This window comes from Oncorhynchus mykiss, chromosome 18 (assembly GCF_013265735.2).
Source record: "Oncorhynchus mykiss isolate Arlee chromosome 18, USDA_OmykA_1.1, whole genome shotgun sequence".
NCBI classification, from domain to species: Eukaryota; Metazoa; Chordata; class Actinopteri; order Salmoniformes; family Salmonidae; genus Oncorhynchus; species Oncorhynchus mykiss.
In genome coordinates, this window is record NC_048582.1 from 19983813 (window position 1) to 20001912 (window position 18100).

Genomic DNA, 18100 nt, shown 5'->3' on the forward strand with positions numbered 1-18100 from the left:
TTGACAACAAATAGCCAGGAGATTGGAAAGAGAGACAAGTCGTTAGTTAACAACACAGCTAACATTCTAATTCTACTTTAAAGGTTTGGTCAGTGACGATCGGGTTACAGCCATGTGGTTTAGTGTGTCATTAAGTTATGATTGTGTAATTCATTTCAGTAATCATCTGAATGAATTACATTTCATGTCCTATTGGAGAGAGTCTGCTCAGATCAACAAGTGACGTAAGCATTATTATGCAAATTAGTTTTTGTTGAAATGTAATGCAATAGTGTCTCCTTTTGTTCCAGGGAGCTATTACTAAAGAAATGCATTCCTCTTCACCTCCCAGCTGAAGGCTAGCCTACAGTTAAAATGTAAATAATTTCATTTGAATGGCATTAGGAATGTATGGAATTTATTTTCAGGGCACTGGGCGGCATGTTTTAGACAAAACAATGACAGGCTTTTAAAACATACGGTTAAAGTCGGAAGTTTACATACACTAGGTTGGAGTCATTAAAACTGTTTTTTTCAACCACTCCACAAATTTATTGTCAACATACTATAGTTTTGGTAAGTCGGTTAGGACATCTGCTTTGTGCATGACACAAGTAATTTTTCCAACAATTGTTTATAGAGAGATTATTTCACTTAAAATTCACTGCATCACAATTCCAGTGGGTCAAAAGTTTACATACACTAAGTTGACTGTGCCTTTAAACAGCTTGGAAAATACCAGAAAATTATGTCATGGCTTTGGAAGCTTCTGATAGGATAATTGACATAATTTGAGTCAATTGGAGGTGTACCTGTGGATGAATTTCAAGGCCTACCTTCAAACTCAGTGCCTCTTTGCTTGACATCATGGGAAAATGAAAAGAAATCAGCCAAGGTCGCAGAAAAACAATTGTAGACCTCCACAAGTCTGGTTCATCCTTGGGAGAAATTTCCAAACGCCTGAAGGTACCATGTTCATCTGTACAAACAATAGTACTCAAGTTTAAACACCATGGGACCACGCAGCAAAGAACCTTGTAAAGATGCTGGGGGAAACGGGTACAAAAGTATCTATATCCACAGTAAAATGAGACCTACTTACTTTTTGGAGAAATGTCCTCTGGTCTGATGAAACAAAAATAGACCATAATGACCATCGTTATGTTTGGAGGAAAAAGGGGGAGGCTTGCAAGCCAAAGAACACCATCCCAACCGTGAAGCGTGGGGGTGCTTTGCTGCAGGAGGGACTGGTGCACTTCACAAAATAGATGGCATCATGAGGTAGGAAAATTGTGAATATATTGAAGCAACATCTCAAGACATCAGTTAAGAAGTTCAAGCTTGGTCGCAAATGGGTCTTCCAAATGGACAATGACACCAAGCATACTTCAAAAGTTGTGCCAAAATGGCTTAAGAACAACAACGTCAAGAAATTAGAGTGGCCATCACAAAGCCCTGACTTCAATCCTATAGAAGATTTGTGGGCAGAACTGAAAAAGCATGTGGAGCAAGGAGCCCTACAAACCTGACTCAGTTACACCAGCTCTGTCAGGAGAAATGGGACAAAATTCACCCAACTTATTGTGGGAAGCTTGTGAAATATCAGCAATTGTGAGAAACTGAGTTTAAATGTATTTGGCTAAGGTGTATGTAAACTTCCGACTTCAACTGTATTTTACTGCTGCAAAATATTTTGCTGCTGTACATTGCATAGATAGTATAACATCTCTACGCCTACAGTGTGTATGTAAAGCTGTCAAAGCTAATGGGATTTCCGTATTGGGCAGGCCCACTGCACCCGAAATAACATTAGAAAGGTAGGTGTCTTTTGAAAAGCAACCTCAGAGGTTACGTGCGAAATGCAAATGCAAACCGACCAATTTGATGCAGTTGACAACCTCACAACCACTGTCAGTTACTTGTCTCACTGCATCAGTGTTGACCTCACCATGTGTCCGCTAACAACGTTGGGTTACGGATGTAGCCTTGGTTCTCTGAGTAGTCTGTCGGCGAACGATTTATGGGAACTTCTTCTCGCGATGTGATTGAGATGCTTAATATCAAAGATGTTTAAGTGATAATGCCGGCTTCGGGGACATTATCACTTGTATACGAGTGGTTGCTAACATATTCAAATAATGATCGACATTTAAATTAAAAACGTCAATTTATTCGTACTATTTCATCCTTCCACAAGATATAGTCCCAACACAAATCTAGGGTTGCTAGAGACGCGACCCAGTCGTTCGTTCTTTATGTTCTGTATGTATAGACGCAACCCAGTCGTTTGTTCTAAATGATCCATTGCCATACTGACTCCCTTGCTCGCTAGCTAGCCGACTACGTCTAGTTCACAGTCACGTCAAAAAGTGTAGTCAGAATAACAGCAGTACAAGTAGCTGATTTTTTTTAAAGATGTTTTCTAGTTAAGATTTATTTGGATACATCCATAACAATGAGTTTATGATGCCTGGCAGAACAAATGTGTTCTCTTGTCATGACACTGTTCAGACAAAATAAAGACAAGCCATGACATTCATTTGAGCTGATTTTAATAAATGAAACCATACATTCACTTTATCCACCACAGCTGACTTAAGTGATAATGCCGAAAAAAACGGTGTTTGTTGGATATATTGGCACCGCTATCTCCCTTGGGTCCAGATGATTCTTTGTGGCCTCGTTATATGCGAGAGTGGCGTATCTGAGAGAGAATGCGTTGTTATATTGTTTTCCAGTACCCTAATTACGAGAGCAATTTAGAAATAACACAAACAGATTATGCCCAGTCCGTTGGGCTTTAGTTGTCTGTTCCCCTCTTTTCCTATTCGACCCAGATGTAACTGGAGGTTGAACCACACTTTCTGGACCAGACCGGATGGTGTACCGGGATTCAGAGCCTGGGAGTTTGAGCTGGGCCATGTCCTTATCGGTGAAGGGAGGGTGGCTGTTTGTGACATATTTTCCTTGCGTTCTTAGCTGTTTGATGTTGCCCTGAAATACATGCTTCGAGACACCAGTTGCGACCGATGGGTGGGTCATTTAGAAACCGGTTGAGCCCACTACTGAGTGCCAGGTAGCTACTTATGCTACACTGCTCCCCCTTCCCAATTCGCACATTTCCATAAAACTGTCGGAGAAGGATGTTAAACTTTTCCTTCGTGACAGTTTTGAAGTCAACAACGTTATTCTCTGCTAGCCAGCCCCCGAAGCAAAGCACAGCCCAGTTTGTGTTCTTAACTGTGTGTTTTTTTCCGTTGAGGCTTTTCTCTGGTCTAGGTCATTCAATGCAGTATCCTCCAAATCTGCATGCATTGGTATTATTGCCATCTCTTTTTCCCATTCATCCATAGTAATGCCGTCGAAAAGATCATAATACATGTTCCACTCATCCGTTTCAGTTTTCGCAACAAAGTTGGATTTAGCCAGTCAACTGAAAAAAGGTTTGTGTGTTGCTATGACAACCAACTAAATTTGCTGTCAGTGTTCTGACACATTAATTTTATATGGGACGGTGGAGATCGCAATTAAATATTGAAACAGTATTTAAAAGCTCGGAGAGCGACAGCAATGTTTATACAAATCTCTGCTGTTGAAAACCAAATGCAAATCTAAAATAAATTAGGAGATAATGTCTAGATGGGTTTTTTTATAGTGGAGATCAAATTTATACATTTCCTGGCAGGGTTGACAGTGGATTGAGCAGTGAGATGGAACAGAGTAAATAGGCATTTCAACTTCATCGATTTTGCTGGTGGTAATTTGTGAAATAGACACAGGCTGGAAAGCAGTTTTAACCAATCAGCATTCAGGATTAGAACCACCCGTTGTATAATTACATTCACTCCACACCCTTACTGTACCCACTTAACCTGTCATTATAAAATGCGGTATGACGTGACATACTGTCTATTACTTAAGGTGGAGGAACGACATGAAAGCTTAGCGACCCATTACTCTAATCTGAGAACCAAGGTTACATCCAAAACGTTCTCTTTCGTTTTCACAACATGTCACCAAACAACCTATGGGAGAGGCTCACCATTTTACTTAGTCTAGATGAGTCCCTAGGACATCCTCCTATCCACCACAGGATGCAGCAAAAATATAATTACCCAACAGGGTAACACAGAATTTCAACTGTGATATACAACCGTATACACAAGCAAGCTGAACGCAAGAACTTAAAACATGAGGCTTTTTAACTGGGTGCAATAGCACCAAGAGTGGAAGGTCACTGTTTAGGACATCCATCTCACTGATGGTTGATAAGTATGTATGTACAAGGTTCACAGTACGCTTACTTTTCTGGGTTGAGCGAGTGTGCCGTGTCCAGATTCACAGCCCTCACGGATAGTGTGGACATAACATTGAGTGTGATGTACCTTATGAAAGTCATGGGTGTTGCCCTACATTTAACAGCACAGATAGAGTCCAGAGAGAACCTTCTGAACAGGATGGGTAGAAGGTGGATGTAATTCTCCAACACGCTTGGCTTAAACAATAGCCAATAGAAAGGCAGTCTTGACTGAGAGCTTACATACACTATATATACAAAAGTATGTGGACACCCCTTCAGATGAGTGGTTTCGGCTATTTCAGCCACACCCGTGGGTGTATAAAATCAAGCACAAAGCCATGCGATCTCCATAGACAAACATTGGCATTAGAATGGTCTTACTGAAGCGCTCAGTGACTTTCAACGTGGCATCATCATAAGATGCCACCTTTCCAACAAGTCAGTTCACACATTTCTACCCTGCTAGAGCTGCCCCTGTCAACTGTAAGTGCTGTTATTGTGAAGTGGAAATGTCTAGAAGCAACAATGGCTCAGCTGCAAAATGGTACGCCACACAAGCTGACAGAACAGGACCGCCGAGTGCTGAAGTGCGTAAAAATCAGTTTCATGAAATGGGTTTCCATGGCCGAGCAGCCGCACACAAGCCTAAGATCACCACGCTCAATGCCAAACTTCAGCTGGAGTGGTGTAAAGCTCGCCACTATTGGACACTGGAGCAGTGGAAACGCGGTCTCTGGAGTGATGAATCACGCTTCACGATCTGGAAGTCTGACGGATGCATCTAGGCTTGGCGGATCCAAGGAGAATGCTACCTGCCCCAATACATAGTGCCAACTGTAAAGTTTGGTGTTGGCGGAATAATGATCTGGGGCTGTTTTTCATGGTTCGGGCTAGGCCCCTTAGTTCCAGTGAAGGGAAATCCTAACGTTACAGCATACAATGACATTCTAAGCGATCCCGTGCATCCATCTTTGTGGCAACAGTTGGGGAAGGCCCTTTCCTGTTTCTGCTTTGGGATCAATTGGAACACCGACTGTGAGCCAGGCCTAATCGTCCAACATCAGTGCCTGACCTCACTAATGCTCTTGTGGCTGAATGGAAGCAAGTCCCTGCAGTAATGTTCCAGCATCTAGTGGAAAGCCTTCCCAGATCAGTGGAGGATATTATAGCAGCAAAGGGGGAAGCAACTCCATATTAATGCCCATGATTTTGGAATGAGATGTTGAACCAGCAGGTGTCCACATACTTTTGGTCATGTAGTGTAGCTCAAGTGAAGACAGGTGCTCAAATTGTGGGCTCATTTGTGATCGTAGGGCAACATCTAATGCCCATGAGGGTATTGAAGGAGCATCGGAGAGCCGTAGTCCGTGGGCACCTTATAATGAATTGTAATTCTAGACTGCCCATGATGCACCCGCAATCTGGCCATGACCCATACAGATGGCTGCAATATACACTTTTAATGTATACTGAACAAAAATGTAAACACAACATGCAACAATTTCAACAATTTTACTGAGTTCATATAAGGAAATCAGTCAAGTAAAATACATTAAATCCATAAATCTATGGATTTCACATGACTGGCCAGGGGTGCAGCCATGGGTGGGCCTGGGAGGGCATAGGCCTAACCACAGGGAAGCCAGGCCCAGCCAATCAGAATGAGTTTTTCCCCACAAAAGGGATTTATTACAGACATAAATACTCCTCAGTTTCAACAAGCTGGATGTAGAGTTCCTGGCTGGCATGGTTGCATGTGGTCTGCGGTTCTAAGGACGATTCAACAAACTGTAAAGTTCTCTAAAACAACGTTGGAGGTGGTTTATGGTAGATAAATTAAAATAAAGCTCTGGTGGACATTCCTGCAGTCAGCATGCCAGTTGCATGCTCCCTCAAAACTTGAGACATCTGTGGCATTGTGTTGTGTGACAAAACTGCACATTTAGGGAACGTTTATTGTCCCCAGTACACCTGTGCAATGATCATGCAGTTCTTTTTTACCTTTATTTAACTAGGCAAGTCAGTTAAGAACAAATTCTTATTTTCAATGACCGCCTAGGAACAGTGGGTTAACTGCCTGTTCAGGGGGAGAACGACCTTGTCAGCTGGGGGATTCTAACCACCGCTCTAACCACTAGTCTACCCTGCCGCCCCCGTCAGGTGGGTGGATTATCTTGGCAAAGGAGAAATGCTCAATAACAGGGATGCAAAAGAATTTGTGCACAAAATGTGGGATAAATAAGCTTTTTGTGCGTATGGAACATTTCTGGCACCTTTTATTTCTGCTCATGAAACATGGGATCAACGCTTCAGTATAGATGGGGACTTCCCTGCAGACATAAGCTACTGGAGAAAGTCAAATTACAGAAAAGATTCCACTTGTAGGTAGGTATACAGCGTAGAGGATGCCCTGGCTGCCTGAATTGTATCAATTACCAAGGAGGGCAACTCTGCAGCTACAAGGCAGTCACTTCCAGGGGCCACACCCACAACTTCAGTATGCTGAGTTAGGGTGCCAAAGCTTGCCGTTCGCTTGTGACAGGAGGTCCTTTCGAAGAGGGAAATCTCATGGTTGGGAGGTTGTCAGCTGTGCAAGGTCTGAAAACCAGGGATGCTGTGGCCAATGTGGATCAACTAGTAGAACTGACGCGCTCTCGAGGCTGCTCCCTCAGGTCTTGAGGAAGATCAAAGGAATTGGTGGCAACGCATACAGCATCCCACCATATCCTCCAGTCATAAGGATAAGGGCCTCCACTAGAGAGAAGGTATGCTGCCTGATTCTCCACCACCGGCAGGTGCTCTGAGGGATGTAAGGTGTCTGTTTGCCCAAAGCAGTAGCTCCCTTGCTATCTGCTGCAGTGCCATAGACCTCAGTCCGCCTTGGTGGTTGATGTGTGCAACCACTGTTAAGTCCGTATCAGTACATGTTGTCCTATAGTACTGGGAGGAAGTGCCGGAGTACAAGGTGAACCGCATTGCGCTCCAGTACGTAGACGTGAGCTGTTGTCCATGGTACTGACCATACACCCAGGACTAGTTCAAGGCTGCTCCTCATCCCTGTGTTCAAAGTCACCTGGTTGTAAATTGTGCCTAGGAGAACTCCACTGGGAGTTTGAAGTGCTAGGCGCCACCATTGCATTGCTCTTCAGCAACTCATTGAAATGGTCAGCTTTTTGTGTTTGTCTCTTCTGAGACATAGATAGTGTCTGTTGTACCAGCGCTGTATTGGCCACATGTGGAGCAAGCCCAACTGTACAACATGGACTGCAGCCGCCAGGAGGCCTAGGAGCCTCTGGCTCTCTAGTGCTGTCACCTGTTTTCTCAGTTTGAATGTTGAAAGGCAATTTGGCAACGACACCACTCTTTCTGGAAAGAGTGTTGCTCACATGATTTGAGTGTACAGTGTCAAGCCCAGGAAGTGCACACACTGAGTGTGGACCAGACCACATATTATCCAATCGTCTAAGTAGTTCAGGACCCTGACTCCTGCTTGGCGAAAAGGGGCTAGCACTGCGCTTATGCACTTTGTGAGAATGCGAGGCGTGAGTGAAAGGCCAAAGGGTAGAATGAAAAAACTGAAAACACATTTCGAAGGCAAATCTCAGGTATTTTCTGTTGTGCAGGTAGAATGGGGATATGAAAGTATGCGTCTTTCAGGTCCACTGTGGTGAACCAATCACCTGGTTTTACTGACTGAAGGATGGTTTTGATTGGCAGCATTTTGAAGGGAAATGCGGAAAGATGATGACTCAGACACCTTCAGGATCCAGGATCTGCCCTTTTTTGCCACCAGAAAATAGATTTGAGTAGAACCCGCAGTTTTGTTGCTCTGATTCTACCTCTTCGATTGCATGCTTTTCCAGGAGGAAATGCATTTCTGAGCTGAGTGTTTGCTTTTCAGCAGGGTTGCGAGCTGTTGTTTTCAAGACACCCCTGAAGTGTAGGGTCACTGACAAAATTGTAGTGCATAACCTTGTGTTAGAGTGCATAAGAACCAATTTGTTGGGTGTTGACTCTTTTCAGCTGGAAAAGTGGTGCTCAAGGAAATGGTGTTGCGCTAGGAAATCGGTCCCACCAAGGACGAGGCTCAGCGTGCTGTGGTGCACCTCTGCTTCTTGGGCGATGCTGCGCTCCACCTCGTCTGTAGGGCTGAGAGTGTCTGTTCCTCCACTCCTGAGCAGGTACAGCATGAGTCTGAGCCTGGTTTCTTGGCATCCCAGTTGGAGCCCTGGGATGGGAGTAATGATTTTCTGGCAGGCGCATTCTAGGCTTTGGAATGAGGCGCTAAAGCTCCATTTTGCTTCCTTGTCTTCTTCAGACACTTGGGGGTGGGCCGCTGCTGGGCAAAATATGCCTTTCCACCCTGTTATATAGTCCTTTGTTTCATCACAAAAAAAAGAGAGCAACATCTGTCCATTGAAGTCCACAAAGCATGTTGCATGTAACAAAAAGTCACATCAGTGGAGGCTGCTGAGGGGAAGACGGCTCATAATGGCTGGAACGGAGCAAATGGAATGGCATCAAACCATATGTTTGATGTATTTGAAACATTACCCTTTTCCGCTCCAACCATTACCACGAACACGTCCTCCCCAATTCAAGTGGCACCAACCTTCTGTGAGTTACATGACCTACAGCATGGTCAAGGAAGTTAATGTTTCCGTCATTTTCGAATAACTAAACATATTAATGGTGAATTCGACTGGACACGGTAGACTCCTCCTACTTTTTATTTGCACATGTTGGCGTGGTGTCATTGCACAATGGAACAACTGAAGAAAGATGTTAAATGTAATCCATCAACAACAGCCAATTTCTTTTCACGGATGTTTTTCTGGTAAGTATACAACTTTGTTTACAGTTAACACTCTGTAGCTCGATCTTTTGAAAGTAGCCTGGCTATTATGGGTGCGTTCGTAAATTCGCTCTGGCTGTCGTTTGAGAGTGCCAGAGCTCAAAATAACGGCCATTTACGAACGCCCAACACCGGTTAACTATGGCAGGTGTCATTAAACGTAGGCCAAAAAAACGTTATTAAATTGTTGCCAGCAGCACAGTTAGTCACTAATGACCTGGGTAACATAAAAACAGCCTAACCAGCTCTGCTAGGGCGAGTAAAATGGCAGTAGCTGTAATGTAGTGAACATTATGCCACATTCCAGTCCGTGTATGCTCCATGTTTTACAGTTGCCAGACAGTTGTGATATGTCATGTGAACTATGCAATGCCAGCATACTTCGGAGTAAAGTTAAACTAAAGTATACGAATGCCCCGACATCTAAACAACTGTGGATGTTACAATTGGCGACGAGTGAAACGCACAAGAGGCGAATGTAATTAACAAGGCGAACTACGTGCCTATGTGAGTAAACGAAGATAGCAAAAACAGACTAGCGAACGTCGGAATCAGCTAACTAATATCGTACATTGTTACAATACAATACCATGATGTACACACGGAACCCAGCTCGAGGTGGAAACAATTTTCTAGTGGCATTAGACGGCGCGGATAACACAGAAAAGGGCATTACTGTTACGCTATGCAGGGTCGGATGTGTACGATATATTTGACACACTGCAAGATACCAGAGCAGCTGATGACTATAATACAGCTGTAGCCAAGCTCAGTGCATATCTCTGTCCAAAAATCAACACAGAATGAAACCTACGTTTTCAGACAAGCAAGACCAAATTAAAACGCTATGTACTACTCCCTTTACAGAACAGTGCAAACGGTCTCTAACCAGAATAGAAAGAGTGGGAGGCCCTGATGTGCAACTGATCAAGAGGACAAGTACATTAGAGTGTCTCGTTTGAGAAACAGACGCCTCACAAGTCCTCCACTGGCAGAGTCGCCTCTTCACAGTTGAATTAGAGACGGGTGTTTTGCGGGTACTATTTAATGAAGCTGACGTACAATAATCCCTTTCAGAGTTTTGGCAGTTTCATCTCAACCACAAAAATAACGTGTGCTACCCGAACAAGCATAACACCGTTTTTAAATATACTAACTCAGGGAAAACGGAAAGAGATATTCTGCTCGTTTTTCAAGTTAAGTCTCAATTACTCCTCAATTGAGTTTACGTCACATTTGATAGCTAATGTAATGGATTTTTTTGCCAGCGCAAGTCTAGACATCAATAGCTGTATTATGTCTACAACGGTTAATACGTTTTGTCAGCCAGGTGTATCTCTACAGCATGGGCATATCTCTGGGTTTGATGTGGACATCCCCATGCATACACCTTATCAAAATATGACTTATTCAATATTGCACAATCCCGTTCTCTGGGCTTTGTCTGCAATCATAACCAGTTGTGTGTGTGTGTGTGTGTGTGTGTTTATATATCTCTCACACACACACACACAGTGCCCTACATTAATATTGGCACCCTTGGTAAAAAAAAATGTACATATTTGTTTATGCTCTTAATCTTACATTCAAAATATTCACAAAAACCTAACCTTTTAATGAAAGTTAAAAAATTAATTATGTTTTTCTCACGTGTGACACAATTATTGGCAGCCCTACATTCAATACTTTGTGCAACCTCCTTTGCCAAGATAACAGCTGAGTCTTCTCCTATAATGTGTAATGAAGTTGGAGAACACATAGCAAGGGATCTGAGACCATTCCTCCATACAGAATCTCTCCAGATCCTTCAGATTCCGAGGTCCACCCTTGTGGACTCTCCTCTTCAGCTCATCCCACAGGTGTTCTATGGGGTTTAGGTCAGGGGACTGGGATGGCCATGGCAGAACCTTGATTCTGTGGTCAGTGAACCATTGTTGTGTTGATTTTGAGGTGTGCTTTGGATCGTTGTCCTGCTGGAAGATTTGACCACGGCCCAGTTTAAGCTTTCTAGCAGAGGCAGTCAGGTACTTGATGGAGTCCATGATACCATGTATTAGAGGTCAACCGATTAATCGGCATGGCCAATTAATTAGGGCCGATTTCAAGTATTCATAACAATCGGTAATTGACGTTTTTGGAGGCCGATTATGGCCGATTACGTTGCATTCCATGAGGAAGCTGCGTGGCAGGCTGACCATCATTTTTTTTACACCTTTATTTCATCTTTATTTAACTAGGCAAGTCAGTTAAGAACACATTCTTATTTTCAATGACGGTCTAGAAATGGTGGGTTAACTGCCTCATTCAGGGGAAAAACGACAGATTTTCACCTTGTCAGCTTAGGGGATCCAATCTTGCAACCTTACAGTTAACTAGTCCAACGCTATAACCACCTGCCTCTCGTTGCACTCCACAAGGAGACTGACTGCCTGTTATGCGAATGCAGTAAGCCAAGGTAAGTTGCTAGCTAGCATTAAACTTATCTTATAAAAATCAATCAATCATAATCACTAGTTAACTACACATGGTTGATGATATTACTAGTTTATCTTGCGTGTCCTGTGTTGCATATAATCTGACTGAGCATACAAGTATCTAAGTATCTGACTGAGCGGTGGTAGGCAGCAGCAGGCTCGTAAGCATTCATTCAAACAGCACTTTCGTGTGTTTTGCCAGCAGCTCTTCGTTGTGTGTCAAGCATTGCGCTGTTTATGACTTCAAGCCTATCAACTCCCGAGATGAAGCTGGTGTAACCAAAGTAACATGGCTAGCTAGTTAGACGGGTGCGCGCTAATAGCGTTTCAAACGTCACTCGCTCTGAGACTTGGAGTGGTTGTTCCCCTTGCTCTGCATGGGTAACGCTGCTTCGAGGGTGGCTGTTGTTGTGTTCCTGGTTCTAGCCCAGGGAGGAGAGTGACGGAAGCTATACTGTTACACTGGCAATACTAAAGTGTCTATAAGAACATCCAATAGTCAAAGGTTAATGAAATACAAATGGTATAGAGGGAAATAGTCATATACAGTGCCTTGCGAAAGTATTCGGCCCCCTTGAACTTTGCGACCTTTTGGCACATTTCAGGCTTCAAACATAAAGATATAAAACTGTATTTTTTTGTGAAGAATCAACAACAAGTGGGACACAATCATGAAGTGGAATGACATTTTTTGGATATTTCAAACTTTTTTAACAAATCAAAAACTGAAAAATTGGGCGTGCAAAATTATTCAGCCCCTTTACTTTCAGTGCAGCAAACTCTCTCCAGAGGTTCAGTGAGGATCTCTGAATGATCCAATGTTGACCTAAATGACTAATGATGATAAATACAATCCACCTGTGTGTAATCAAGTCTCCGTATAAATGCACCTGCACTGTGATAGTCTCAGAGGTCCGTTAAAAGCGCAGAGAGCATCATGAAGAACAAGGAACACACCAGGCAGGTCCGAGATACTGTTGTGAAGAAGTTTAAAGCCGGATTTGGATACAAAAAGATTTCCCAAGCTTTAAACATCCCAAGGAGCACTGTGCAAGCGATAATATTGAAATGGAAGGAGTATCAGACCACTGCAAATCTACCAAGACCTGGCCGTCCCTCTAAACTTTCAGCTCATACAAGGAGAAGACTGATCAGAGATGCAGCCAAGAGGCCCATGATCACTCTGGATGAACTGCAGAGATCTACAGCTGAGGTGGGAGACTCTGTCCATACGACAACAATCAGTCGTATATTGCACAAATCTGGCCTTTATGGAAGAGTGGCAAGAAGAAAGCCATTTCTTAAAGATATCCATAAAAAGTGTTGTTTAAAGTTTGCCACAAGCCACCTGGGAGACACACCAAACATGTGGAAGAAGGTGCTCTGGTCAGGTGAAACCAAAATTGAACTTTTTGGCAACAATGCAAAACGTTATGTTTGGCGTAAAAGCAACACAGCTCATCACCCTGAACACACCATCCCCACTGTCAAACATGGTGGTGGCAGCATCATGGTTTGGGCCTGCTTTTCTTCAGCAGGGACAGGGAAGATGGTTCAAATTGATGGGAAGATGGATGGAGCCAAATACAGGACCATTCTGGAAGAAAACCTGATGGAGTCTGCAAAAGACCTGAAACTGGGACGGAGATTTGTCTTCCAACAAGACAATGATCCAAAATATAAAGCAACATGTACAATGGAATGGTTCAAAAATAAACATATCCAGGTGTTAGAATGGCCAAGTCAAAGTCCAGACCTTAATCCAATCGAGAATCTGTGGAAAGAACTGAAAACTGCTGTTCACAAATGCTCTCCATCCAACCTCACTGAGCTCGAGCTGTTTTGCAAGGAGGAATGGGAAAAAATGTCAGTCTCTCAATGTGCAAAACTGATAGAGACATACCCCAAGTGACTTACAGCTGTAATCGCAGCAAAAGGTGGCGCTAAAAAGTATTAACTTAAGGGGGCTGAATAATTTTGCACGCCCAATTTTTCAGTTTTTGATTTGTTAAAGTTTGAAATATCCAATAATTGTCGTTCCACTTCATGATCGTGTCCCACTTGTTGTTGATTCTTCACAAAAAAATACAGTTTTATATCTTTATGTTTGAAGCCTGAAATGTGGCAAAAGGTCGCAAAGTTCAAGGGGGCCGAATACTTTCGCAAGGCACTGTAATTCCTATAATAACTACAACCTAAAACTTCTTACCTGGGAGTATTGAAGACTCATGCTAAAAGGAACCACCAGCTTTCATATGTTCTCATGTTCTGAGTAAGTAACTGAAACGTTAGCTTTCTTACATGGCACATATTGCACTTTTACTTTCTTCTCCAACACACTTTGTTTTTGCATTATTTAAACCAAATTGAACATGTTTCATTATTTATTTGAGGCTAAATTGATTTTATTGATGTATTATATTAAGTTAAAATAAGTGTTCATTCAGTATTGTTGTAATTGTCATTATTATTATTTTTTAAAATTTAAATCGTCCGATTAATCGGTATTGGCCTTTTTGGTCCTCCAATAATCGGTATCAGTATCGGCGTTGAAAAATCATAATCGGTCGACCTTTAATCTTCATATAATCACTAGTTAGCTACACATGGTTGATGATATTACTAGGTTAATTAGCTTGTCCTGCAATGCATATAATCAGTGCGGTGCCTGTTAATTTATCATCGAATCACAGCCTACTTTGCCAAACGGGTGATGATGTAACAAAAGCGCATTTGCGAAAATAGCACAATTGTGATTTTTCAACACTGATACCGATTCTTGGAGGACCAAAAAAAGCTGACCGATTAATCAGCGCTTTTTTTGGTCCTCCTTTTTACGTATAAAAATCGGCCGATTTAATCGCTGTCAGCTTTTTTTGGACCTCCAATAATCGGTATCGGCGTTGAAAAATCATAATCAGTCAACCTCTACCATGGATCCTAACAAGTTGTCCAGGGCCTTTGGAAGAAAAACAGCCCCACAACATCAAAGATCCACCACCATACTTCACAGTGGGGATGAGGCACTTTTCTGCATGGTTATCTTTCTGTCTACGCCATACCCACCTCTGGTGATTGTTTCCTACTTTTTTTTATTTTTTCTCATCTGACCATTGAAAGTTCCAGTAACATTTGGCAATTTGTAGGCGCTTGAGTTTGTTTGATGACTTTTTTATTGCAACCCTCCCAAAAAACGTATGGTTATGTAGGTGGCGTCTTATTGTAGTTTTGGAGACTTTCTGACCTCAAGACCCAACTAACGTCTGCAATTCTCCAGCTGTGATCCGTGGAGATTTTTTTTGGCCTCAAACCATCCTCCTCACTGTGCGTGGGGTCAATATAGACACATGTCCTCTTCCAGGCCGATTGTTTAACATCTCCAGTTGATTTAAACTTCTTAATTATTGCCCTGATAGTGGAAAATGGCATTTTCAAACGTTGAGCTATTTTCTTATAGCCATTTCCTGATTTGTGCAGCTCAACAGCCTTTTGTTGCACATCATTACTGTATTCTTGGGTCTTTCCCATAGTGATGGAGGACTATGGGAACTTGGCCTAATCACTCAGGTGAACTTAAAAACGTAAAATATGAATGGGAATTTTCTTCAGTTAGATTTTACTCAAGAACTTCTAGGTGTGCCAATAATTGTGGCACATGTCCCGGAGAAAAATGTTTATTTAATTTACTTCACCATTTTTTTTCAATCACTTTACTTAAATTGAAGGTTTGATTTTTATGAATATTTTGAATGAAAGACCAAGAGGATAAATAGCAAAGGCATTTTTGTTTTTCATTGCCCGTTTTGCTCATATTTACCAAGGGTGCCAATATTAGTGGAGGGCATTGTACCAGGATTAATGAAACACAGAATAATAATAATAGATGTTTGGTGAATGAATTGTGACCACTGGAGTCTGCCACTAAACATTTATTTGTATTTTTTTGCCAAAACATGTTCTGCAGGAGGGGTTAATAGGAATTTAAAGTAATTTGACATGATTTAAATGAATCGGGTCATTAACCTTTTATTTAACTAGGCAGGTCAGTTAAGAACAAATTCTTATTTTACAATGAAGGCCTACCCTCCCCTAACCCGGGTAATGAACATATATATGACCTTTGAAATTAACACAGGAGAAGTTAAACGTAGGCTAAGTCTGGCATAAGCTTATTCCCATACTTTACAATAACTCTGTTGCAGTGGTCTCCATATAGGCTATTCCCTCCATCGCCACACTTCCGCCCAGTTGAAGCTCTCGTGATCTCCATGCCTCTTCGGAATAGCACCCCTCAGCCTCAGGAGATTACCTTCTGGAGGTATGCAGTCAGTCATTATACCCTAATGTAGGTATATTTGCCTACTATCCAAATAAAGTGCAGGGCATGCATGATGCGTGCAACTCGTCATTCCAACATATTTGAACATTTACTTCAGTCAGTCAGTATGTCATCCATTTAGTAATTTGCCATTCATTCGGCGATCTGTCCGTTGCAATAGGAACGAAATCAAAGAGAATAGAACAGTCTTATCCATTTGTTTATTGAAATCCATGTGTATTCAAATGATCCAAAGTTCGTTAGCCTATCTAATAAGTAAATGTTTAATTTAGGCCTATCCAAATAAAAAAATAGGTCTTCAACTTGTGCCTACAACCTGTCCCAAATAAAAAAAATAGGTCTTCAACTTGTAGGCATTGCAATTCAGGCTATAATTTTGGGTACTGGTATCTTACGGAATAATTTGAGTACTCTTTGTGTTTTATAACAGTTTTTATTTATAGAGCTCCCTTTAAAAAGAGACCCTAGCTCACAGGCCTCTAAATGTAGCCTCTAAATAAAATGTAAACTAAATAGTTGAAGAGGCACGTGCAGTGGCTGATAGGGAAAACAGATCTGGCAATAAGAATTGGCTATAGATAGTCTTGACCATTTGGCACCCCGTGGCTATTTCGCTCAGGACAGGTTACAGCCAAGACTTAATGTGGTGTTTTGTCTCATTTATTGATATGGATATAGCCTCTATGGGATGGGGTTGTGCAACGCAAATGGCTATAACAAGCCTACATACAGAGTGGAATTCACTAATACAACAGTCAAAATGGCTAATATAAGACCTATAGTCCATGCTCCCAAATACTGGAACAAGTGCAGCTATAAAAATAAATGTATGCAATTATTTGGCCATTTAAATAACACACAACAGCATGGCATATTTAGATAATGGAATAGGCCTACCCTAAATCATATTTACTTTCTATTTTGAAGTTCAGGTGGATATTCTAGACAAGGCTCTTCTTTGTCATTCTCACTCAAGTCATTTGCTGAAGGCCCAAGCCTATACTATGTCATCTACTGGTATAACATTGTTATTGAATGCACTTCTAAAACGAGCGAGACTTTTTAAAATTAAACTAGAAACAGCAAAGCAACTCTAACGTCTGGGCTAGAGTTGCTTGATTGACTAGTTAACTTCGACTAGCTACGTTTTGTTTCATGTCCTTTAAGATGCCACATTACTGACAAAAGTTTGTACGCATAAAAAGTTCTGTAACCAAGTAAAGGGACACGTAAAAATGGAATGTGTAAATGTTAATTCATAGTTGTAACATAGGGATCGTACGTTTACAGATCTATTTTAACGTTTGTGTTTCCCGCATGGCTTTTTTTTAACGATCCTAACAATTTACATATGGATTTTCTTACTATTCTAACGATAGTAAGAACGTTAAACATTTTGTTAAAAACGTTAAACGTACGTTAAACCTTTTGGCAGGTATTTGGCTCCATAGATGTGTTCCACAATGCGTGCTCGAGGAGTGGAACTCACCTTCCACCGAGTTGCATTATTTTCCAGAGAATGCATAGAACCCCGAGTTGAATGCTCTGCACCAGAGGTTACTTAGGCAAAAAGCAAGTTTAGAATGTATCACAGCGCCTGTACTGTATATATGTTTATATTAATAGTATGTTTGTTGTCGCTTGGTGTCTTTCCTATATAACTTATTTAGTTTAGATATTTAATATCTTATGGTGTTCTTGTCTATTACTGTTCTGTACTTTGTCATGCCATTTGTACATTTTATGTGGATCCCAGGAAGAGTAGCTGTGGCATGTGCAGTAGCTAATGGGGGTCCTAATAAATTAAACTTCTATACCATTGCTATAATTTAACACATTTGCCACTAGAAATATGTTCAGTTGCAGGTCGAAATGTGTTCAACATCCACTTAAGTAGATAGCCATAGTAGTTGCCTTGGTAATCAAACAAACACCTGCTAGTTTAGTTAACCCAAACCATCATATATGCAAAAGTATGTAGACACCCCTCCAAATGAGTGGATTTGGCTATTTCAGCCACACCCGTTGCTGACAGGTATATATAATCAAGCACACAGCCATGCTGTCTCCATAGACAAACATTGGAGAGCTCAGTGACTTTCAAAGTGGCACCGTCATAGGATGCCACCTTTCCAACAAGTCAGTTCGTCAAT

General features: G+C 41.8%; 1 protein-coding gene across 6 annotated transcripts in view; it reads left to right on the forward strand.

Annotated features, from left to right (window-relative positions):
* Nucleotides 1-8746: 8746 nt before the first annotated feature.
* The window catches only part of LOC110495777 (multidrug resistance-associated protein 4), a 56496-nt gene continuing 47142 nt past the window's right edge, over nucleotides 8747-18100 (forward strand). For 2 of the 6 annotated variants that reach the window (XM_021571202.2, XM_036952232.1), the window contains exon 1: nucleotides 8768-9116. In XM_021571202.2, coding sequence (XP_021426877.2) covers nucleotides 9019-9116 — 98 coding nt within the window. In that variant the 5' untranslated portion in view covers nucleotides 8768-9018. Of the gene's footprint in view, nucleotides 9117-9481; nucleotides 9642-15810; nucleotides 15927-18100 lie in introns of those variants that run through there. The other 4 variants (XM_036952230.1, XM_021571201.2, XM_021571200.2 and 1 more) reach the window with 4 other exon arrangements.